Source organism: Metopolophium dirhodum, chromosome 4, assembly GCF_019925205.1.
Source record: "Metopolophium dirhodum isolate CAU chromosome 4, ASM1992520v1, whole genome shotgun sequence".
In the NCBI taxonomy this organism is placed as follows: domain Eukaryota; kingdom Metazoa; phylum Arthropoda; class Insecta; order Hemiptera; family Aphididae; genus Metopolophium; species Metopolophium dirhodum.
The window spans coordinates 36,034,259-36,061,873 of record NC_083563.1 but is presented as its reverse complement, the minus strand read 5'-3'; the positions used below and the strand labels follow the sequence as shown (position 1 = coordinate 36,061,873).

General features: G+C 29.3%; 1 protein-coding gene across 2 annotated transcripts; it reads left to right on the top strand.

The window, feature by feature from the left end:
* The first annotated feature begins 75 nt into the window (after positions 1-75).
* Positions 76-16,159, top strand: LOC132943286 (uncharacterized). 2 transcript variants are annotated; one of them, XM_061012218.1, is made up of 10 exons: positions 76-427; positions 7,818-8,312; positions 10,680-10,810; positions 10,957-11,200; positions 11,890-12,189; positions 12,807-12,981; positions 14,687-14,811; positions 14,919-15,029; positions 15,159-15,306; positions 15,944-16,159. In XM_061012218.1, exons 1-10 carry the CDS (start codon positions 340-342, stop codon positions 16,026-16,028), a joined length of 1,902 nt encoding a protein of 633 aa, XP_060868201.1. In that variant the 5' UTR covers positions 76-339; the 3' UTR covers positions 16,029-16,159. The 2 variants fall into 2 exon arrangements, with proteins under 2 accessions (XP_060868201.1, XP_060868202.1); XM_061012219.1 differs by lacking the exon at positions 15,159-15,306.
* The last annotated feature ends 11,456 nt before the right edge of the window (positions 16,160-27,615 follow it).

The window sequence follows — 27,615 nt, the reverse complement described above, 5'->3', positions numbered from 1 at the left end:
GAGGGAGTGGCGGTGCGGTGGTGGGCGGCGGCGGGCGGCGGCGGGCGGCGGCGGTAGTTCCATCCGGTGCATGGCCGGTTCGGTTCAGTTGGTTATTTCACTCACGACCCCACAACATCGCAACACGTCGACGTCGACATACCTATATTATATAAACAGTACGCGAGCCGCGCGCCGACCGACTTATTGTGATCATCAATTTTTTTTTTAAATTTACATTTTTTTTCTTGAAACGGATTGCGGTAGCTTAACTTGACATCGTACGGTCATAACGGCAGTCGTCATATTCGATACGCTGCACAGTGATTGTTTCTAAGTTTATTATTGCCATCTGTAAGCATGGGGAGAGGATCCTCAGGTGATAATTTCGTAGTCGCAAACTGCAACTTTGGCCACACACGCACCCAGTTACCACCACGACGCGGGGGTAAGCTAAAATATATAATGTAACAACATAAATCATAAAAGTATTGTGCAATATTTTACTATGATTCGTTTGTCCGTGTCCGTAAACGGCAATAACATATGCATAATGGTTATAGCTTATAATATTCCTATGTATTTTTTGTGTGTACATTTTATTTTTTATAGTCTGTGTGAAATAGTTTTTAAATTTAAATTCTGTACTCTCGAGTGTACACAGTTGGGCACTGCACGAGGTTGGATTGGAATTGAAAAAGTTATCGGGTGTAATAATTTTAGCGGGCTCGTTAATTTACCTGAAAAATCCACTACCCTATTTTTAGATTTGGACATAACCACCAAAACGCAAATCATAAATAATACATAGATATATTATTGTTATTAAGTTTACGGGCCTAAAAATCCTATGTATCTCGTGGGAATAAAACGTCGCGGGTCTAGAGTCAGACGTATAGACAGATAGTTGAACGTATAAAAAATATTATGTAAATTTTTAACCACACGCAGGTTCCGACATGTACAGTTCGCGGAATGTCTGTAACATTTTTGATTGTCCACGCTGCATTTCGGTATTTCCTTTCTTGCCGTTTTGTAATTTGAGTGTATTAATTTATGTGTATTGATATAATATGATATTATACTATACACATCAGCTGTTTTAATAGAACGTAACCGAACCAAATGTTATTAAGGAATTAAATTCGACATTTGACTTAAGTACTTTATCTCATTTATAATAGCAATCTCGTTTGTATAGTATAATATTATACTGTATTATTACATAATAATTGTTTATTTTTATAAAGTTAAATTTAAATGAGATCATTATCATCGAAATTATTGTAAGGAAGAAAAAAAGTCTTAAATCGCATTTTATGAGAAATAGACAGGGATGAAGGATTGCCTTGTTTATTTTTTAAATGAGCTATCATATAGTTAGTGTCCTAAAATCTTGGTTATAGGTCGGTTGTATGATGTAGTGTATACATATTATAGTTAATGTATAGTACCTAGTATTTATTATTTATGTATTATCCGTAGTGCACATGAATATAATATCGGTACTGTTTTAAAAACCAACTAAACCTTATCTTTCTGATTTTTCACAATAAAACTAATACTATAGCCTATATAGGGTACGTCTAAAGATATCTATAAATCAGTTTGTATTAGATAAAAAAATGATTGGTTGTTATCGTAATTAAGAATATAAAATATGATGCATAATAATATTTTAATGTTCATAAATTACAATGGAAAGCCAACTCCTATAGTTTATTATAATATATTAAGTCATTGGTCACAATATAGGTACAATATAGGTATACAATATAGATACGCAGAAATTAACGAATATGATACATTTACAATTTATATTTTCGTATTGATTTCATAGAGTATAAAATAACGAAAATCCATTGACTAAATTATTTTATGCTTAGGTATATGTTTCAAATTTTAAATGAAGGTGGTTTGATAATACATATTGCAATACTACATCACTTTATTGTTTATACATAACATGGCGCTTATAATATTATGTATGGTAGAATAATTGTTAACACATATTATATATTTAATATAAATGTTTATTAATTTTATAATGTCTTCAATTACAATTTTATTAAAATTACTCATGAGCCTTCATTAAAAAACCGAGTTATATATTTCAATTGTTTCTTATAATTAATAAGTGGCTAACTTAATAAAAATAAATTTGGATAATTAACTACATATTTTTCTGCAGTAAATATACGTAGAATGATATTAATCATTTTTATTCAGTCTATGAAGTCATAATTGCTGTACCTAGTTAAAACGTTTACTTTGTTCGTATCTAATATTATATACCATTTCAAAACCAATAACTTGTTCAAATTATTTTTTTTTTAACCTTCATAAATAATTTTTACGATTTCAATAGGCTATCCCATCATTAAAAAAAGAATATTAATTACTATAGTTTCTAAATAGGTACGAGGTAACCTAACCTAGTCTTAGCTGGAGTTCTGTTTCCAGATATTTCTGATTTTTTAAATCAAGAAAAATGATTATAATATTATTATATAGTTTTTGTTATCCTGTTTTTCGTTGCTAATGGGTTACTTCGTTGAATTAATGACGTCATATCTATGTTAGTAAATTTGTAATTGTGATTAATATATAGGTACTAGGTAGTATTGATTATAATTTATAACATATAAAGGTTAACAACCATTGTACTGTATAAACTAACATAAATAAAAATAAAATAGTTAGGTATTATTTTTGAAATCGTGTAGGATTTGTCCCTTAATAGTTATTATATCGTAATCATAATGAAAAAAAGATTAAAAAGGAGTAAATCGATTTGCTTCATCGACTCCTATAAATACGACACTGCAGATTAGAAACAATTATTATTTAAAAAACCTAATTTTGAATTGTTATTTTTAATTATATACTTATAAGTTATAATACTCAGATAATAATAGAGCCACTTCAAAATGTACTTTAAACACCTTAAATAAAAAAAAATCATTAAAATAAATACGTAGCAGATACAGAAATAGGATATAGGTAATTAATAATTTTAATCATTGGTATAAATTACCGGAATATCTCCGAACTTTTATACAAATTATTTAATCAGTAACTACTACATTATCATTAACATCTAGTATAAACAGTTTTATTAAAATAACTTATTTAATAAAAATCTCATTATTTTTTTTTTAAAATAAAATATTCATAATCGATGAGAGCCGTGAGGTAACATATGCTTAACTTCATTAGTGTCAAAATGTTTACAATATATTTCTACATACAATAGAATAAATGAATACGTGTACATTTTTAAATCTATTAAAAACTAATATTATTAACATTATTTTATTTTTGTACATAGCATTATGTGTGTAGTTAATTTATTTCAATATTATTTCAAGTATACGTACTACGTAGGCAAACCTACTTATTTTTTAAACGAATCATATTTATGAAAAACATTAATTTATTGATAAGTTTCACGGAGTCAATTGAAAATGTTCTCACTGCTCTATTGTTAGTAATACAATGATTAGTAGATAATTACATCTTCTATGTTTCATTGTCTTAAAAATAATAGCATTCTAACTGTAACCGACAAACCCTAATTGTTAAGTATTTAATTATCGATTACTGTATGTAATACAATGCAATTTTATACTCACTCTTGAAAAAAAAATATGTTAGATGTTTACATGCAAATTACATTGTGTAAAAGTATAAGACATAATATAATACATGCATATTATAGTCTATGCGTATATGTATTAGGAAGATGAACTATAAGAATAAGTAATAATATAAGAATAAGTAATAACTACTATTAATTTTAGATATTAAAAAGTGACAAATTATTCTCAAAAAGTTGTATAGCTTGTTTGTTAAACATATAGTTTGACACGTTTATGAGTAAAACGAATCTGCGTACAGTACTTGGTGGCTTGGTATAGACATTTTTTTATTATTAATTTAATCTTATTAATTTGAATAATTTAAATACATTGACTAAGTATTTAGTTTTATATTATTTAAACATAAATATATTTATAATACTTCTATAGACAATTTGTATAATTATATTACAGTAACTATATAATAATATTATAATTTAATGATATAGTCTATTATCTTTTATTAGATACCCAATTGATTTTTAAAATTGTTTACCTACCTACCTGCCACCTATTTTAATAGTTCTATGCTATTTAAAATTTTGTTTTTGAGAATAATAATACCATGACTAATAATAACCCTACCAATTAGACGTTATTTATTTCTATATAAATAATATTAACTATAATAGTATCATGTTAAAATTTTTAATTTAAATCTGTTAGGTTAGGTTTCTTAACATAATTGATGTACCTATGCATTTAATATAATTGAAATAATTAGTAATGCATTTTTTAACGAACCTACTTGGTACTTATTAGCAATTTGAAAAAATTTGTAATCTGCCGATTTGTATGAAATATTATGTATGAACAATGAAGATTGCGCATTACACTATGTCACTATTTAGGTACTTGTATAATTGCATCCCCTGATATTGAATCATTTGAACTTTATTGAAACTATTTTCATAATTGGAGTGACCGATAAGTTTGTCATAATATATTTATTTTTACAATATTACCTAAACAGTATGCTAATAAAATTATAGTTTTCAAATAAAAAAATATATTGAACTGATTACGATAATGTACAAAATAAATATGAAGTAGGATCCTAAGGAAAAATATTACTGCACATAATTATTAATAATAATAATAATAATAATGCGTTGATGTTAAATTTGTTACTACAATTGAGCGCATGTGGTTCCCCAAACATATACTTAAATGACATTACCGACAAAGTAGGAAGTTAACAGTTATTATTGTCAGTCTCTAACGATTCATGACTTATGATCCCAGGTATGGCGTGTGAAATCTAGAGAACAATGGTTGTAGTATCTTGACCTACCTGTAAGTTAGGGACCACCTTTATAATTTTTTTGCACCGAATTATTTTGTAAAAGGAACAATAAATATGCTACCTACCTTTTTTCACATTTAAAAATACAATTCCGGAAATTCGTAAAAAGAATTTGATGCAATATTATTTTGTTCCGCCAGGAGCCATTATATCTATTATATTTGTATTGTATAATATAGATACGTGTTTATTCTTATTTCAAATATGACAATAAGCTATTCAATTTAAAATAAATGTTTATTTATATTTTTTTAGAATCAATCCAAATAAACTTATAAAAGATTAAAAGAAATACAAAAGCATTTTGAGTTTGTCGTTTAAAAAGGACGATTTTTATTTTTCCAAGGTATTGAACATCTTGAAGATGAATCATTTATTTGGTTCCTTGTAACCTTTTTTTTTTGCCAAAACGATAAAAAATATTTCAGTAAATTTCTTCACGAGAGTTTCTTTTAAATAATAATTTAGTCACATTGTACATTAACATTAATACGTTACATACCGATTTTTTTTAAATGTCACGAGTCCCGATTCTATTCTAATTATTATCAGTTTTCTAGTTTCTACAGCTTTATATTCAATTAAATATTTATTCGAAAAAATAATAATGAAACAAATATAAATAACTTGGTGTATTTTTGTATACCTATTATGTATTATAATGTAATCAAAACTCCTATGAAAAAAATGATCCTGTTTTTTTTTTATACGAGTAAATGGTCAATTTCTACAGAACATGCATCATATTAATTGTATCGCATTCATACATATGTATTATGTAGGAATGTATAATATGCTGGTCGCTAATTTTATAGTTATTTTCAAAGTAGTTATAATGACTAGATTAATTTTTGGGCAACATAATTATGTAGTGCCGTTAATTAATTTTCTAGGATTAAAATCACAAAATAAGTAACAGTTTCATTATTTCGATTCGTTGAAACTGGTGTAATTTATTAAATTATGGTATATACCTATATCATATATAGGCACATAGCCATAAAAGTATAATGGTATATATTATGTGTGTTTAAAATTGTTATTAAAAAATCTAGGTATATTTTTCTATAATTGATACGTATGAATGGAACAACATACTTTTAACACAACATATAGGTATACTTAATATAAGTATCTATATAATATATATTTAATATTAAATTTGAAATTAATAATGTTAACTATTGGTCATCTTCAAGAACGTCCGAATATTATGTGCAATTATATTACTACCAGATTGTTTATTTTTATAATAAATTAATAAATACTATATACATAGTAAATACATTCATTTTTTTTTTAATTTCAATTTATTATGTTTGTTATACTCCTATTAGGTCCCTCGATTTTCCTCGAAAATAACAATTAATTGATGTCATGCATAATATAATAATTTAAAGTTATAAAACAAAAAAAAAAAAATCAATGAACTTTTACAGTTTTCGTGTTTATAAAATAGACTTTCTCACGGACGTCATCATTAGTCATTCGTTTTTTATATCTCGCAGACGCCTGAAGATGTTTTTCGGTCCACGCTGAAGACGTTCGAGGTGCATCGGTTACTACCTACCTATAAACTGTATAAACCTCTACGTCTGCCGAGAAATTTTATTTGTACAATTTTTATATGTCATTAAAAATACAAGGGATAGTCAGTTGTTCACGTTAAATAACCGGCCGATTAAACGTTTAAACGTCCCGGCACTTAATAAAACATCTCGGTTTTTTCTTCAGATTCTTTTTATTTAATTTGCGGACTCACTCACGGTTAAGAGTTAAAACGTGTTCGGCGCTTAATGAATATCCTAAACAACAATTTAAATAAATAAATAAAAAAAATAATAAAAAAACAACAACAGCTATGAACCGTACAACATATATATTCCATATATACGTAGTATTATACATAGGTATATATATTGACTCGTAAATGTGTTATTTATGCAAATCGAGCGACGTCTCTTGGACATTGCCCATGAACACGCCATAAGACCGGCATTATGATGGTGCGGTCGTGGGCATTTAATATATATATATAAGGTATATTATAATGTATATATTATTATTGTTTTCGTTCAGACGATCACACACCCACGTGAAAAATTCCATATTTACTCGCAGTCATTATTCTGGTCGACACATGTACTTTATGACTATATGGCTGGGCAACGATTTAATGACCCATTGAAAAGAAAAATAATAAACTTGACAATAGGATTTTTGACGTTTCATTCATGTACCTACAATATAGTCGATCACAATGCGAGTGTGATGTCCGCGGTTATCGGAACGAAAATTTCCACCGGCGGCGCCGCGTTACCGTTTTAATACACGCGAGACGATGGTTTTCCATTTTCCCCTTAGTACCTAGTGATAAATATATATATAGGTGCAGTATATATTATTACTATTATTATTTGTGTTATTATGTCGTCTTTAGGCGCGTGTGCGTATAAAATGAGAGTCGCTGAACCCAACAGAATAGAACGCGATATAGGACCATAAAAATATAGCGTATAACATATTATGAGTTGTAAACGTCACGTCTGACTATAATATAATATATTGTGATATTATTATGATGTACCTATACAAGCACTGGTGAACAAAGAGGGGGGGGTCTGAGATCTCCTCCCCGCATACAGACAATATTTTAAAGATACATTTCTCATTGATTAGTGAATTCATAAAATTTGTAATATTCTATATGGCTGGCCTCCAACTGCACTCAATAAGTGCGTCTTTCATGTCGCACCTCATCTCATAAATTATTTTCTATATTCGACCAATCGACCCTCAGCGTTACAGGGCGCGCCTCATCTTTACCTATATTATGCGTAATTTGTCACAATTAACAATAGCTTAAAATCTGTGCTCGTCACTGTTCCAGGCGATCGCGCTCCGGTTCGAGAGGACTACTACGCGGGGTACGACGGCGGGACGTGATCACCACCGTCGAAACAACAACGTAATGGAAAACCCGGCTTACAACCCGGAGGAGGGCCAGCGGATGGCCAACGAGTGTTTGGCCGCGAGGTTATTGTCCGGTAAGGACAACACGGGCGGCCGCGGCGGGCCCGGCACCGCGGTGTCCACGATCTACGACCCACGCGCCTTCGGAACGACCGCCGCCGCCGCAGCCACCAACGCCGCCGCGGTAGTGACGACGCCCACGCCAGCCGCATTCCAACCGACGACCCGGCAACAGCCCGGCAAGCGGTGTACCTGCTGGCAGCCGCCCTCGGACATACCGCATTTGCATAAGTGCAATTCGCCGCCCAGGACCATGTGCCACACCAACATGTTTGTCCTGTACACGTTTCTGTTCTTCACGGCGATCATATGCCTGACCACCAGCGTGCTGTTGTACATCACCAGAATACAAGGTACCTACAGACATTATAGAAAATCATGTACGTCAACGAGCGAGCATTATTGCGTATTATATTGTATATCACATAATATTATTGTTTGATGATAATAATATGTAATAGAAGAATCCGTAAAATCAATTATAAAGTATATAGTAACTTCGCGAGCACATTCATTTTCAAAAATCCTTTTGAACTCCATATTTGGGTCATCCGCAATCCATGGTTAAGTAATTTAATTTTTGTGATTCGTGGGCTACAGACCATTTTAAATCGCTGTAGATATATTATAGACCATATTATTTATGTAAAAATAATAGTTATTATATGGATACTATTCTCAGGGGCAAGTTTTAGGAACGTTGTGCACCCCTAGGCAGATGGTTACGCACAAAAAAAGGCAGTACTCTTGGCCCATGGACAATACAATGAATACATATATAAAAAAAAGGCAATTATTATTAAAAGTCCACCATAGTATTACAAAAGAAAACTATCAAAACTATTTAACACATTTATGATTTACAGAAATAGTAAATGTATTAATTCATAAGCTATATATTTTATAATATTTCTATATAACAATGATGGGGTGATAATAAAAATGGGAATTTTTATATTTTAAACGTGAAGTGTAATACTTTACACCATTGAAAAATTAGAAACGACTCTTGTGAAATTCTGACATATCTGTGTACCATGTAAAATACAATAAGTACGTGTGCGTGACGTACAGACGTGGGGCGTGCTATTTATAAAGTATAGTAAATTACGAGTTCCTGCATGGGTGAAGCAGCTGGCCGGAGTCTGGAGCTGCAGTGTTTACGCGTTATAAAAATGTGTGTAATTGCTGCCGGGGTTCGGATTTTGAAACAAAATTCCAAGCATCACTTACTGAAAAAAGTGAATACTGCTCTGCTATATTTAGTAGGTTACAAGTGGGTCCAGGGTCCCTGTAACGGATGGTGTTAAATCTTAATTCAATAATAATATTCATTGTATACGAAAAACGATTCTGAGCGGTCTGTCAGTCAGCCTATGTAATAATAATATTTTTATTGATGGTCTAATATAATGAATATATTATTATGTTATCATATTAATATATTATATATAGTAGTGCCTACCACATTGACGTTTATTTTTAAAAGTTGTAATCAACACAATATGTATTCATATTTTTTTTTATTCCGTGACATCCCCGAATTATGGATAGGGTAAGTGATGTCGCAGGTCCACTCCATCCCGTGACCACCCGTATGGCGCCCCATCCATATTTAGGTAGACAATATAAATTGTATAATATACATTTGCGATTTGCCTGCAATGCGGCATACCTGCCTCTATATATTATGCGAGTATTAATATATTATTATTATTATTGTTGTGTACATCAAACGAAGACATGAACGCGCGATCCGCTACAATGTGCCATATAATAATAATAATAAATACGTACCTATATAATTCGATTTGGACAACACAATGGGTAGAACTCACATAAAGCACCACGCTCCGTATTATAGACGGACCTACCTACCTATAGATCAATCAGATTACGTACCGAGATCGATTGATACCGAAATACCGATAGTGCGCGTATAATGCATTTTGTGTAGGATGCGCGTGTGTTGTGTATTATATTCATTATATACACAGGGTACATACAAATGAGGATAAGCACTGAATAGTGAATAGGAACTGATGAATAATATAATGCGTAATGCCGATTTAGACCGTCGTGTTTCAATTGAAAAATAACGCTATTGATGAAAACAAATTACCCGTAAAAACTATAGGTTCTCCGGACTCCGGGTGTTTTTATTTTTTTTAAACCGCTCACGAAATATTCGATATTGCAGGTTCCGTATATATATATATCATACATTATTCTTAATATAATACAAGCATCTTTTAATTCATCGCTCGAGGGCGATGGTATATAGATATTAATTTTCAACAAGCACGTACGCGCGCCTGACCAAAAACCAATAGTAATATAATCGTATGTCTTATGTTTATAGGTAGGTATACTTAATACTATATTCAATATTCATGTATACATATATATATTATTTCGTCGTCCATCGATATTAATAATTAATAGGGAGGTCATCATCGCATCGTGAGTTTTTCTAAACCTATTTATTTGTCTCGTCGTATATACGCCATAATCTGCCCTTCGCTGTTGATTAAAATTTAAAAAAATAATTATCGTATTTTAAAACGCACCCGTGTTGGTATCAAAATAAATAATTTATTATTAAGTAGCATTTTTCCTCTGTACAAATAACCAAGTCAATCTTTTAGAGTATCATGTATTCAAACAATGCTAATAGTTTTTTTTTATATGTTTTTTTATTTTAATTTTTTTTTTTGCAGTTCCACACAAGGAGAAATATCCGTTAGTGGTAGAAGGAGAATTTCAAATCACAAATATTCCATACACGATAGGCTTTGTGGATAGAAACTCCACCGAGTTTTTAGCACTGAGTGCCAATATCACGACTCAGGTAACTATAAATAAGGTCTATACAGTTAGTAGTAGTTACTAGTTACATATAGTATACAATATATTATTGGTACCTACTATTGTATTTCATTCTATTATTGTTCGTATAATCAGACTGGAAAATGTAACACACTGTTTTTAATGTAGTTGGATGACACGTTCAGAAACAGTGAACTATCACCGTGGTATGATGGCTGTGAGGTGATCGATCTAAGTCCCGGTCAAGCAAAAGGCGTTCAAGTACAGTGCGAGATCAAGTTCTCTCAAGAACCCGAGTCTGCGATCGGCATTGGGCAGATCGGCATTGCGTTCCTCAAAACTCTTCGCATACAGCACGGGCATACTTGGTTGGGAAACTACAGCGTGGACGTTCAATCCATTGGATTCCAAAGTAAATAAATGTCTTCTCTTAAATTGCACCATATAAAATTGCTATAAAAAAAAATTTGAGTAAAATGGTCGGAAGTTGCTACAAAATAAAAATGATCACTGTTAGTACCTGTTTTTATGCAAATTTAGGGTACTACGTAATACCTACACAATTATTTTTTAAAATCAGTAGGCGACCCCTGTTAAAAAGTAAGCACAGCTGTTAAATCTGCTAATGTCCACAAAAACGTGGATACCAATTTTTCGAAACATGAAGTCACGGTTTTATTACAACACGAGAAGTAACACGCTCGGTGTTCAGTGAACTGATTTTGTATATGGTAATAGCTTAATATTGATCTCGATATACATATTGATAAAGTGATTATACATGAATGGTGTTGCGCATATGGAAATGACGTCATATTATCATTATTATATGTTAGGTCGTTAGGACGTATATACATTTTTTTTTTAACGTTTGACATGCAACTTATTTATTTTATATGCGCTAGAGACGGTAAAAACTTGTAAAAAGTAACGAAATGTACGCTATTCACTAAGGACAATCACAATAATAATTGTAGTGTCACTTTTGCTAAAAAAAATAGTGCATTACACTGTACCGTTCTTCAATAAATATCGCCAGAACTTCCAACCACTAAACACAATCAATATTATAAAACCATAACGTTGTGTTCCACGATATAGTGAGTGGCGAGTTGGGCGTGTGGACTGATTGGTCGGAATGGAGCGGCTGTGAAGATCCCGGAGACTATGTAGCTACCAGGACCAGGAAATGTTTGACTCGGGACACGCGAGAACCGACAAGCGTGGACCGGTGTCTGCTCATACCGGGCAACAAGAGTGATCTGGACCTGATGCCCTGTCGGATATATTTGTCACAAAACTCGGACCTCGATGAATATTTCACAGTCCCGCCACCGATTTCGACATCGACCAGCAAGGAAGTAATCGAACAGGCACCGACAAACAAAGTCGCTGAAAATGGTAACTATAAAAATATCAAGTCACTCTCCAGTTTCCACGTAGATAACAACGTTACGCGCATCTAGAAATAATAGAAATCTAAATTTATTAAAATTATAAAATACAGGTAGGTTTTACGGATTTATATATTATATGGTTCGCGTGGCGTAGATACTATACCTATATCGATGAATATCTATGTATTTCCTCGAATTCATCACTGGATAAAATATAAAACTGGGTAATAACATAATAATAGGGCGGGTCCTGTATGCTTCGACATTTTTATATTTCAAGTATTATTAAAAATACTATTATATATTTTTATTCTTGCATCGTAATCGAAAAAGTTTTAAAAAACGTTGAATATTAACAACAATAATAATTTATACAACCACAATAATTGTATTTATTTAAATTTAAATCCTCATCTGTTCAGGCTTTAGGCTATTTCTCATATAATATTTATTTCGATTAAATTTTAACAAGGATGTACATATATTTTTATTTGGCGTTGGCCATATAATATTAAAGAAAATGTCTGTATGTTATATAATAATTTGGTACTTACAATATTATTTAATTCTGAAAAACATTGGTACTATCCTATAACTAATTAAATATATTAACAATTTCAGTTGAAGATAATTGGATTTGTGACGAATGCAAAGAAGACGAAGTCTGTTTGGCCGATCGTGACGAAGGGATTCTGCAGTGTTTACCAAGTTTGGATACAAAGGATTTAACTGGATGTGGGGGTCGATGTGGTATAAACACCCAGTACTGTCAAAATATTCATAGAAATGCGTATACGTAAGTAATAGTTATTTTATAATTATAATTATAGATGTTGAGACCATCGAGTAATACACAATATGCATGATTAGACTAAAAGACGAAATATTTTTTAAATTTCAACATTCCTTTGAAATTCCACTAAAATTGGTCATTCGGTAGTTACTACTTAATTACTATTATTAAGTTAAATTAATTGGAATATAAAATACCATATTAAACTGGTTTGGAATACGCTGTACGCGACTGAATCCGTTCAAATTCATATAGTAATCGTTTTTTCAAACAGGTTTTCCAAAATTAAAAGAATATAAATGTTCTTATTTTGATATTTTGACGAAATATCAAACAATAGTTTGTAAATTTTCTTTGAAATTAGTTTTTAAATTATTCTTAAAACAATCATAATTATTTTTTTTATTAGCTTTCACCTTAATAAGTATACTATTATAACTCAACATTTAAAATTGTTCATAATATAGACATTAAAATAAGGTGTTATTTAACAATGTGATATTTGCATATAATAACAATTATTATAATTAATATAACTATAGACTTTATAATATTGTATCTATATATTATATAGAAATGGAAATAATTCGTTCTTTAGTTGGTAGAAGAAACAATTAAAACTGATGTGATGAGAAAGATACGAAGATTAATAGTGGCTTAAACGTCAACATGGAATGTTGATAAGATTTTGTTATTTTTTCGAAAAACAGCAGAGAAAGGAGTGATGTTTCTAATAATATATTTTAGTTGCCATATTTTATTGCATACAAAATACGCATTTACTTTTATATATTAGATTCTATGTTCTTTTATGTTTCCCAAACATATGAAACCAACTTTCTTGTTTGTCTTTCATTAATTTGTTTCTACCCTTCTAAAACTGTTTCAATCTAATCTCGTGGCATCAATATATTGAACATATTATTAAATATTATTGTATGTAAATAACATAGTCAAAGCTTTATAGCTATCTTCGTCATGTCTAGTTTCATATAATACGTCTACCTATAATTTGAATAACTATTTGATTTAAGATTCAATTATCAAACAATTTCCGCTTGATATTTGCCATTTTGCCAACCCACCCATTCATTATTTTATCCTGTACACAATATCCGTTTTAAACACACCACATCTCGTTTCACTATAGATCCCACAAATACCTAAACATATATATTATACACCCACATTGCCACTTACTGATAAAAACAACATTTTATCGTAAATAAATAATTGTTTTGATTTATGTAAGTTAACAATTTGACACATTAACGTATTTTAATTCGTTAGTTGGTAAATAAATTGGAGTGAGATAATTTGCTATAAATGTTATTAATTTTAATTACGCGCCTTTTACTTACCTAATAATAATTAATATTCAAAATGTTCGAATTAGGATTACAATTTAGATCTACCCTTTTTATATTGTATTTATCACGGCTATAGTTTCTATTATTTATAAGATTTAATTCGGTTTAAAGCACTGCCTATATCTATTTGCATGGTTAATCCGACCACTGCAGGCCCAACTATATAAGTAGACAGTACTAATAACTAATAAGCCAGGATCACGGAATTGTTAATATGTTCATACTCACTATATTATACGCGTCTATATAACTTGCATTTCAATAAATTTGAAATAATAATCTAATAACAGTAAATATATAAAATATAAAGTATAATTCAACTATTGTTTTTATTTTAGTTGTGTGGATACGTCGCCGTGCTCTAAAAATGAGTTTGAGTGTGGAAACCGCATGTGCGTATCGGATAAGGCGAAGTGTAATGGTATTTACGATTGTTTAGACCAGACAGACGAAAAAGATTGTCGTAAGTATTGCTCGTCACATAAAAAAATATAAATTATAATATTATTATATCATAAGATTAATATACACAAAAAGAAACGCGATACATTTACATGTTTTCGATTTTAGCATGTGATCTCGACACACACTTCCGATGTGGCATTCAATGTTTGCTTAAGACGAAAATGTGCGACGGCGTGTCAGACTGTTGGAATGGCCACGACGAGCTTAATTGTACCCGTAAGTATATACGTGTTCAGTGTTTGTGATAAAATAATTTAGCGATATTCATAAATCTTATAATATAGTTTCATATATTATATACTTATTATATACCTAATGTAATACACGCACAAAAAAAAAATTTAGATTGCGAAGATGGTAAATTTGCTTGTAATTCAAACGATGAGTGTGTGAGCTACGATCATTTTTGCGATGCATACGCAGACTGTACAGACAAGTCTGACGAACCGTTAGGATGTGAAGGGCCTTGCAGGAGTAATGAGAAAGCTTGCAGGTAGATATTGCATCGAACGAATATGCTCCTTCACACGAATGTAGCACCGTATTTCTTTTAGAATTTTCGGGCGTACGCGGCTGTTTTACACATAGCATTATAATATAACATCACAACACTTGTTGCGAATGCAAATCAAATTCATCAATCACCCGCTATTGATTTATACTTTCAAAATATTATAATTTATAATATGTTTGGCTTATATGGTAGTTTTGACATTCGAGAGGTATATGAGTCATAATAATTATTCGACATAATATATCGTATTATAATAACAATTGCATTAGGTATTTATACAGGTACAAATTATTATTGTTATCGAATCCCACTGCAGTTATGATATTATATTTTGCACAATTCGCACGCATGTCTGTAGAGCGTGGCTTGACCATTAATACTTAACTACTATGTACTATTATGTAGAAGCTAGAATGTGATAGTTATTTAACATATATTTTTTTTAATCAACGTGTGTTTGAATTTACAAATAATTATGAATGTTTTTTACATTAGTCATTAACAATTGTAATAATGATAATTCATATAAGTTTTAGAAATAAATCGTATTTTAAATAATATACATTGTAAAAAAATTATACCACAAACAAATTATGTATTTATGCATTTTTTTCAGAAATGGCCGGTGTGTAAAAATTCATACGCTTTGTGATGAAATAGAAGACTGCGGAAATAAATTTATCAATAAAACTAATTGTTAATTAGTAAATTTAAAAAAAAAAAATATGTAAATTGAAACTTTTATTTAAGTACCTACCTATATATATTGTATTTGTTGTATGTTGTAAATTACTTAGTATTTATTAATAAAATATAATATTTAAACACAAAATCGGATAAATTATAAAATTAATTGAAATATTATGTGTGAAAAGTAGACTTTAAAATGTAATGTAAAACATGTCAAATAGGATAAAATGAAAATAATATCATAATTAGGTAATTTATAATTAATAAGATACCCGGATACATAATGATATATCCTAATTGTGTATGTTATACATAAATACACAATTTGAAATGAACACACCTTTTACATTTTCTTAACATTTCCAAAACTTAATTTACTGTTGTATGGTATTTACTTATTTCTAATAAAATAATACGAATACAATAATAATACATATGAGTTAAGCAACACTGCCAACACAATATGGTTGTTAGTGAAGACTACAGTATACTTCCTCAAACACTCAATGTGTGTTATAAGTACATATTTATGATTTATATCCATAGGTAGACGGTGCATCTACTGTGTAAAGTGTGAGCCCCGGCTCATAAAATATACCGGATTACAATATAATGTAAATATCTTGTGCCTGTATGTCGGTATAAAATAATAATAAGAAGAATAGTTACAGTTTAGTTGTTCTATACTTTTTCATAAAATATCATAGAATCCCTCTGAAAGAAATAATTTTTTTAAGGGGTTTGGTATAGGCAATTTTAAATATATTATCTTATGTAAAATTCATACGTTCAATTATGAATAGAGCAATCAATGTATTGATTTTATATTGATGTGTGTAATAAAAATAATTATTGTACCTATTGTGTGAAAACAATTTTCAATTTGAGGGATATTTTTGGTAGCATATCGCATTTACTAGGTTATCTAGGGGGAGGGGGTCTTAAGTATACAATTTTGATTACTTTTCAAAATTACGAGAAAAAGAAAAAAACGAAAATTCTTTTGCAAATCGGTATTTTGACAAAAATGCAGACTTGCATTTATCATAAAATATTTAAATTAGTATTTTCTAGAATTGATATAATAATATAAGTATTTTGGATTTTTTGTGGTATTCGTAGAGTTTGGAAATTGTTTTTTATTAGTTATTTTTACAAAAATGTATGTATAGTAAATTGTTGTTTTTAATTAAAAAAATTTGACAGTTTAATACAAGATCCCTCTTAATTTTTTATAAGCGTTTAAAGTTCAAATTTTTCCTAAATTTGTCAAAATCATGAAAAACAGATTAGATACCAGTTTTGTTTTTAGATTTAAACAGGTAATTTTTCATACACCTACCTACATGAATTTTCGAAAACATTATGCATGTACTTTTGAATATATGGCCGTCGAATAGCAACTCGACACTCGTTAGTTTTAAATGTTTTAATAATGTACAAAAAAAGCTTTATTTATTTTTATGAATTTCTAGCTCAAGATAATTTGCACATTTTCGTCATTTTTATGTATTTTGTCAATATTTGAACTTTAAATACTTAAAAAAAAAATGTTACCATAGATTTTTATCACTTTTAAAATTTCATTGTAATTTGTAACAATACATTAAGAGTCTTGAATGAAGTTTTCAAATTTTTTACTCAACAAATACATTTTTAATTTAAAAAATTTGAAACTGAAAATATCCGTTAACAATTCAAAACACATATAGCATTATGATATATGTGTTAAAAATATTACAAACTAGACAACTTAGTATCGGAAACCACTCTCAATGTTGATGATTGAAGCAATTTACTACTACAAAAGATGCCGTAGTGGTGACGAACACAATAAAAAAAAATATTATTTCTATATTAAACCAATCGTTCCGCTCAGAATTTAAAATAATCGTACGTACATTTTGTCTTTAATTATATAGGTATGTCTTTTGGCTGCAGTCTATATGAAATTGACGCTTTTTTCACTCTTGATTGTGTTATACGTTATTAGTTCTTATGGTGACATTCGTTACTATACAGTCAATTAGTCTATGACAATTGACTAACGTCTAAAATAATGTAAAACTAAGTTAAAAATTAAATTTATATTTTAGGAAAGTGTAATTTTTTTCATTGGTTAACCCGTGGCAACATAGGCCATTGGGTGAAGATTATTTTAAGTTGGTTTGAACAAGTGTATACTTGGCGAGGATTTGTCACTAACACCCGAGTGGTTACCCTGCAACCGGGAACTAGTGACACCGGCCGGTGCTTGCATTCAGAACACGTTTTGTGACTGAGGAAAACCACGGCGCCACAACAGGCCACATAATGAGTAATGAACTTGATATATTACTATAATATAAATTATTATTACAATAATAGTTCATAATATTACACAAAGACGGAGTTATGAATAGGCAATTTCAATACAATAATTCCTATATAGTTGCCGAGTGCCAACGCTACTGTATTATGGTTTTTGGTATATTATTATTTTGTACATTGTACCATTGATTATAAATACTTTTATTTATTGTATAATCAATGATTGTACTGATTACTGACCATAGACGATCAGTTATTTAAAGAATAATTAATGTTATTATTATTTTTATAGTTTTTATGAATAGTTGAATAATATATATAATATATATATATATGAAATGTTTATTTATTTTACACCTTTTAATATTATGATAATATGATATAAATCAGTGGCATATGGTATTCTCTAAGCTCTGTAACCATAGCTTATATACAGTGTTGTGCAAAGATAACTAAACATTATACAAAGATTAAATACTATTTATCTAGGCATAAGTTTTTTTTATAAGTTTATAACTTTCATCAACAATTTATTTCTTCAACTAGGGTTTGGAAGTTATAGGAGTTAAAGTAGACTAAATATGCACACGAAAATCATAAATATGTAAAAACCTTTATTTTTATTATTACCCTACAAATTTATAAATTATTATTTTTAATATTATCGTATTGTTAGTATTTTAATATATTAAATAAATTTAAAATAAAAAGAAATATTTATATGATGTGTGGAAAGCTAATTACTAGTTAACGATATGTCCATTATTAAACTGTTGACTGAAAAAATATTATCGGTACTTAAATAGTATTAATAAAATATACTTCATATATCTGTAAAGGTTTATACTTAAATAAGTAAATTATAAAATAGAATCATTAATTGTTTGGAAAAATATGCAAAATATTATGTGGCCTTTTTCTAAAATTGGAGAAACGTCATTCCATTGAAATAAAATGTCTAGCTTGGTCTGCTCTAGATATATTTATGTATACATTGATTATATAAATCGAGAGCATAATATAAACAAATATGCAATTTTTTCCTACAGGCTACATCTCCCGAGTCGCAAGTTCTAGTGCCTAATTAACTACATACTAACAATATTATTCAAATTATAATTATAATTATTATTAGAATAATTTTATTTATTTTATTAGAATAGTGATTGATAATAATAAAAACAACAATGTTAGATTCAACAGGATCGTTTATATGTGTTTTACGTTTTTTAGCATGTAGTTTATACTAACTTTATATACTAATTTACAGCAACAAAACTGTACAAAACCTCAAGATAGTCGACATTTATATGGAAAAAATTTAGTAAATTTAACTTTTTTGCGAAAATAGATGCTTGAAGGTTTTAATAATACATATTTAAATTTTTTTGAATTTTGTGGTGGAAGGATTTCTGAGCGAATTTTAAAACTAAGTTATAGATAGTTTACGGCATCGTTGATTATCAATTTTACAATAGAAAAATTTCGCAAATGTTAGTTTTGAGTTTTAACTAGAAAAGGGATTTAAAATAGTTTTTAAATGACTTTTATGGCATTTAGATTTTTAAGTAGAATGAGCTTATCGTGACGTCTCAAACTATATGACTATAATATTATGTTGATAAAAAAAAAAAACGTGAATTACCTTGGGAATGTAGACAGAAATTAAAACTTATATTAATACTTTTTTATAGAACTTGCCCAGTCTCTGCCTCCTGGTATAGTATATGTATTAGACACGATTTAAAATAGTATTTATGATTGCCCATCTACTCCCATCTACTTGTGATAAGAAAGCCAACACAGAGAATCTTACTTTTTTTTATTATAACAGCGCTCCATGTGAGCAAAATAGTATCGTTATTCGCGTGACTGTTACCATAAAAAAAGATTCATACCATCATATCTTTGACAGTTTAACAACATGGTATATGTATATCTATAGGCACCAAGTTTGATAGAAAAACGTCGTATGACCTATTTTTTCAGTTATTTTAATTATTTTACATTAGTAGAGTTGGTAACGTTGATATTGATTTGATGGGATGGTTAATGAAAAGTTATAACTAGTAAAGACAGTAATTTTAACTTACTTATTATATTTTAAAAATAACAATAATAAAATTAATTTGGGGCCTCGAAATAAATCCATGCACACGAGTCCAAGAGTTTGTAGTCTTGACACTGTGTTTAGTGTAAGTAACCATGATATCACACTTAGAATGTTGATATTTTCGTCATTCGACGATGCTCGCAAATCGCAACATATAAGTAATAGTAGGTATATTGTATACACTTTTTCATCATACCCATTCCTGTTCGTCAACAGAAAATTGAATCCCAGAAAGAGTGTTATTTTGTTATTAGTTACTACTTACATCTTTTTCTAACTTAAAATGATTATGAGAAAATTATATTTTGAATCAACACTTAAGATACAGTAGGTAGGTAGTTTGTGATTAATACAGTATGAATTCAGAAATTCAGAATTCTTTTTAAATAGCTTTTTGTTTTATTAATTGTTTTAATTTTGTATAGATATTTCTGGCGGTACTGATGTTCAATAAATCCTTATTCCTTATACCTTATTATGCTATTTATGTTTAGCGGCTTATATGAGATTATAAAATATTGTAATACAATTATTATTTAATTAGTTTTTTTTGTAATGCATATAAATTGATTTACATATTTTATTTTAATTTCTTAAACGTACATGATCAATTATCATGATATATTCATCTATATTGATCTAAACTCTAAAGTCTCTACTATAATTATTATTAATGTTTTTATTTTTAATGTATAGCTGTATACCAATTTTATCTGAATATTATTAAGTTTATATGACTTATTATAAGTCCTGACTTAATACCAAATATAATAAGCTCAATTATTTATAATTAGTTAATATTAATGTTATTTGCGTATAATGACATGTATCATATATACTTATATACTCGTATGTAACGAATCAGAGATTAATAATCTATTTATTAAATTACCTATTGATAAATTTAATGTTTATAATTGAATGTTTGATAGGATGGCAGGATGCTACATATTTATTTTTTTTTATATTCAACGCGTATGAAAAAGTATTAATAACATTTTTGTTCCAATAATTGATACAGTTCTGTGATAAGGAATATAAAAAAAATTAACCGATTGTAGCCAAATTTAAATTGGAAACATTATCGACATAAATATTCAGTGTCGGCCTGGAAGTATTGGAACACCAAAGGCCCATGCGTCATGCAAGTGGCCCCATTACGGAAATACAAAGGCCCCAAAAAAATGTACTTAACATTTTGTTGAAAAAATGCTTTTTTTCTTTTAAAAATACATTTATTCAAATTCTGATTTTTAGAATTTTGAGGTCTACCTAAAGACCATATTTTCAAATTCCAGATATTTTTTTTTACTATACTTAAGGAGTGTTCTGTGGCGATACAAACTTCTATTTTTCAAATGAATATTATTTACTGACAATAATATATTGCTTTAGCTTTAATACTATTTTTCTGTGTACGATACTACTTATGTAATTAAGAGGATGTCAGCGAACTGTTTGTTTTCTATCTCAATGCTCTGCAGGCACACGCGGAACATAGATAAAACACATTAACGTAGAATCTTTTTTTTTATGTTTTTGAGTAATCTTAGAGTAAATTCACTCATTACAAAATCGATAGAGAATACAATTTATTTTTGAGGCTATGACATATCATCGATTTGTCTAAATATTGTCTCAAAACAATTTAAACAGAATTAACGTTTTTTTTTTTTTTATTTTTAAAGTTGAGTACAAAGTCAAATAATGATAAAAGATAAAACCGATAATATGCCATACCCTCAAAACTATTATCCTCTATACATTTTTGTAATAGGTGATTTTACTTTAAAATTACTAAAAAACCGTAAAAACAAGTTTTTATCTATGTTGCACTTGGTCTGAGAGAAAACAAATATTGCAGTGACATCATCTTAGGAATTTGTCATTATAATATTTAATATTTATATTGTAATATAGGTACAATACTACAATAGTATTGCTCATTATACTATGGATAGTAACTAACTCGGTATATTTTCACTCATTTATTACAATATTCTACAATTCTACAAAACGTCTAGGACTGCTATAGTGCTATATAATATTATAATGTTTACATGCATAGATTAATTAGTGGTCATTTGACGGGTATAGAATGGTATCATCTCTTCCCCCACTATATTTGCTATTTAGTATTTACTATACCTATTATATATTTTTATAGTTAACAATCTGAAGTAGTTTAGTGGCGTTGGAAACAACGATGCTATTAAAATACTGTTAAGATAATACTTTAGTACCTAATAATATACAATATAGACTTTATTATTATATACGTATACTTTATAGAAGCCCAATTATTCCGATAACGATTGAATTATTGTACGAACGTAACTCATTGGAGACGTTTTTAAAGTTCTTTAAATTGTATTTCATCACAAATCTATTTATTACAGCTATATTATGTTTTAAATAGAATAAACGTAATTTTAATGTACGTGTTCCAAATAGGTATAATTATTCTTTTATTAGTCCTCCTATTTTCTATTGCATCCCATACATTATGTATTACATTTTTTTCCTTTTTTTGATAACGAATCATAATAACGAAGTAATTTTGTAACTATCTATGTTATTAAATTATTAAAAGCTCATGTTGTATAGAAATATTCAATATAATTCAAATTCAAGTTCTGTAGAGAATTCGAGTACTTTAAATATTATCATTTGTCATTTAATAGTCGTTAGTCAGATATGAAACTATATAGGTAGGTACGATTGTGATAATGCGATGTCAATTGTCAATAGATCTAATAATTACGGTAGCTAGGTATATAATATTATATATTTTTAATTTTGATACACAAATCTACATGAATACGATATTTATTAGAAGTATGAAATATTTCCTTAGCCCTCCCCCCAAGGCCCGTTCCCCAAATAAAAACGAGAAATTCCGCGTTTTCTACAGCTGCTTCCATGATATAACAGGTATCTGCAGTATACAACGAGGTACAATGTTAATAACAAGCAATATAAATTACTTGATCAATTAGCGATTGAGTTGATGATAATGATAATAAATCGTATAAGTGAACTGATATGACAATATTGTCTAAAATATATCAATCAATTGTAAGGGATAATAATTGAAAGCTATAGGTAAATAGGTAATTAATCACAATATTTTGTATCATATTTTATTTATGAAGATACAACGAGACACGCTGGATTTGACACATGAGTAAGTGACAAGTGTACCTATATATTTGTATACACATCAAATAGCCCATTTTTGACAAAGATGGGCCGATAGATTGGGTTTTTAGCACATGGTAGAACATTAAGTACCCCTCCCGCCACCCAGTGTTGCTTAAAGAAAAATCACAGTCTTACGAATTTGGTTTTTAATTTGGGTAAACCCATAGTTAATTAAGTACTTTGTTAATTTAACTGTTATCTTTATCATATTGAGTATTTGAGTTATTATTTATTACACAACCAAAATCTGACAACTAAAGGCGTGTCACTTTTAAGTACCATATTTTTATTTGTGTATAATTAAAATGTGTAGAGTTGAAATGTTCAAACAAAACTACTTAATCTACACACATTTATTATAAAGATTGATAATTTAAATAAGGCATGTTAGTATTAGTATGTTACTTATTAAATCAAGTAACCTCTTTTGTGACCTTCATCCCCTGGGCCCCGGGTACTGACATAGCCTTCTTATCTAGACCTCCTTATCATTTTATATTAATAACGTTGTGCGACCCGAATTGTTGCTTACAGGCCTGATCAATGCTTTTCAAGCATAAAAACATCAAATACATTGTGTGAAGCACAATCTTACTTTACATAGATAATATAAAGATCAGAGGCTATAATATATTGTCAATTGTTTAGTAGGTAGGCATACACTAATACACTATACTTCGTAATGAATATAAGAATTAATAAATCCATAAGCATAACCCAATCACAATTTATATTGTCGTATTTGTCGTATTTATGGGTCGTAGTATAACATATTATCACAAAATAAAAACACAAACACAAATAGCAAAATAATACATAGGTACATTCATAGTACATTGGAAACTTTGTCATAGATCCATCTGATCTTTCATATATACCTCTACTAAACATTTAATTTTTTCTCCGATATTATAATTATATAACTTACTTATTAGTTATTATAATAATATTTATTTTTTTATTTTGTGTGTACATGGGCATATTCACGGAGGGGAGGGAATGAACCCCATGACCTTTTTTTTATATATATAGGTAATATTATATTAGTGTGGGGCCGTGAGGGGCACTACCTTATGATTTATCTAAGAAATAATAAATATATATATATCCCCCCCTTCTCAAATGAAAATTCCAGTCTACGCCACTGTGTGTGTATTAAATGTATACACATTTATATTTTATACATTTTAATATATAATATATAATTTATAAGTATATATAGTATACATAGTATATATAGTATATAATAATATATAGCAGCCTACTGCCTTATTTTATACGGAACATTTTCTAAGATATTGTTCCAAAAACTAATCGCTATTTTACTGAAAACACCAATAACAATAGGACTTAATACACGGATAATTTACGTCACGGTTTCGCGAACCGCTTGTTTATGGCAATATATATATTATACTCTCTCTTCGCAGTTCCCTTTCTACCAACATTTTCGACATTCATTATTTGAGTATGGGTATACACACCAATTTTAACACCTGGCTACGTGGTATCTATTATAACAGTGTCTACTTTCTAGAAATACAAATTCATAATTTTATTTTCATGTAAAGAATCATTGAATATAACTTTAATTTATTTTCGTAACAGACCCCGGAGGCCCAAATCGATAATCTAATATACATCTCATAGGCACATGCATATACGTCATGTACAAGAAAAATCATACATTTTTTATTTATAGTAAATATAACATTTTAGTGTATTATGATATTATTATAATTTGTTCTGTTTTAAAGTTTAGCAACAGAGAGGAATTTGAAATTTTATTTTTGAATAACAAAAATCAAGAAAATATAAATAAAAAGTAGTATCTGTTAGGCATGGGTATCGGTTATTCGAGTGTAAGTACATAATTATCTTATCCTTATTCAGTTATTCATTACGTATTATAATTACATTAATAGTATGTATGTATGTATGTATAGTTAAAGTTTAAGTTGCCTTTTTGAATTTCAAGGTTCGGGTTTACCTCAGTGGTGCAACCGGGAGGGTTAGAGTACCTAACCAATCATAATATTTTGATGTATAATACAAATTGCATAAAAGACAGACCAATGTGTTAATAATAATAAAGTAAAATTATCGAGGACACAATAATGTATAAAAATATGAGTATATCATAATATACCATCTATTATCTACAATCAGAATTATTGTGTTATCAGACTATATTATTTTACAAATAGAGTACAGTCAGTGGTGTATTGTTATAAATTCATGGGTATCCGGCTATGTCATATATCTAAGGTATCTGGTATCAACGGCAATGGTAAAAACCTTATCACATTAATTTAAAAAAAAATGTTGTCGAGCAAGATTGGATTTAAACTTTAGGGGCCTAGGGAAAAGAAGATTTTATGGGCCCTGGGCGGTCCATAGTAAAAACTGAAAATACTTATCGAAAATATATTTATAGTGTTAATTTTAAATTAATATTTATGTTATAAATTCATACAGTAATGTATTACACTATTGCGTATACATGTAGTTATACGTATATATTTATATATAATAATTAAAACTAATAAGTCTTTGATTAAAAATGAATATAAATTATAAATATATTGTATAAAAATTTTCAATTAGGTAGGTATCTACTTTCCTTGATTTTTATCTCTACAAAGTCATCTATGAAGTAGAAGACAAAGCCATCTATATATTCTATAATATTATAAAATCACACAGTCCAAATCATAACTTTTGTCTTTCAATACTCATATAACTGATAATAAATTCAAACGATCTTAAATCTTTATGCATTGCAGTTCTCAGTCTATTTTGGTTATAATTTTGACTTTTGAGTCTCGAAAATGTGCGTTCACTTTACGTCACTGTAATAATATAATAAAGTACCTACTATTTACATTTTCTAAAATTACATTTTTATTTTTAAAACCTATATTTTTTTCCAAGTTCCTGGTACTTGGAACTTGGAAATATACCGTTGGTCAGTCTTACATTAAACTCTTTCAGGTACTTAAATATACCATTGGGCATTTTACACAATAGGTTGTAAACAATCGTGAATTATGATTCGTGATAATGATAAATTATACATTCAATTTTTAATAAAAATACGTATCATTGTGTACCGATTGAATTTTTTTTAGTAGACAATGAATATTCGGTTGTGGAGTTCTAAAAATTGATGCTCTCAGGGCCTGTTGCAATAAAATTATGATTTTTCCGTTTATAACAAAGGGGGGGGGGGGTATATGCACACAGTCAAGGGGCACCACTGGTTATTGCCTGCAGTCTAGACTCTATAGAGTATAGGTTAGTCTGACAGTGCTATCACACAGTCTGTGATACTTTTATTCTATGAGTAATTTTCTCAATTTCCGTTTGCCCTGAAATATATAAATAAATATATTTAATATATACCCGAGATCGATCCAGTGATAGAGAACGAAAATCGAGTGGTGATAATTTATTATAACTAACTCATCGTGAACAAGCCGTGGTGCTGTATTATAGCAATTATCTGAGTACATGTATTAAATAATAATGTGTACATACTAAATAGTATCGGTCGTAGAGGCCAACGCGATAAGTGGCAAGCTTGCGACGACAACGTCAATACCTACCTAATTATTATTTTATTATACTAAAGTATCGACAAAGTGTGAATAAAACCATTACGTAGGTTATGTTGGTGTCCAATAACTTACGCGGAGTGAGAAGAAGAAACTAATATTCATGTCACCGTGTATAGCAATAACTAATAAATAAAACTCTTTTCCGAACGCTCTGTACATAGTTGTATGTAAGTGCATACACCGTGTTCGCCTTATCTTGCTTTTCCTTACCTCCGACCGTTTGACGGGATGACGTCTGGCCTGCAACAGAGGACGTGTCTCCCGCACCGCGACGTCAGTAACATAACAACGACCACGTCGTCGGTGGCGTATTTGACGGGGAAGGGCCATTTGCACCCCCTATGCCAACAC

Excerpts from the sequence above, each read along its gene's own strand:
- LOC132943286 (XM_061012218.1), top strand. The coding sequence starts at position 340 with ATGGGGAGAGGATCCTCAGGTGATAATTTCGTAGTCGCAAACTGCAAC. Across the intron at positions 10,811-10,956 it reads GTGCCAATATCACGACTCAG|TTGGATGACACGTTCAGAAA; the intron begins GTAACTATAAAT and ends TTTTTAATGTAG. Across the intron at positions 12,190-12,806 it reads AAACAAAGTCGCTGAAAATG|TTGAAGATAATTGGATTTGT; the intron begins GTAACTATAAAA and ends TAACAATTTCAG.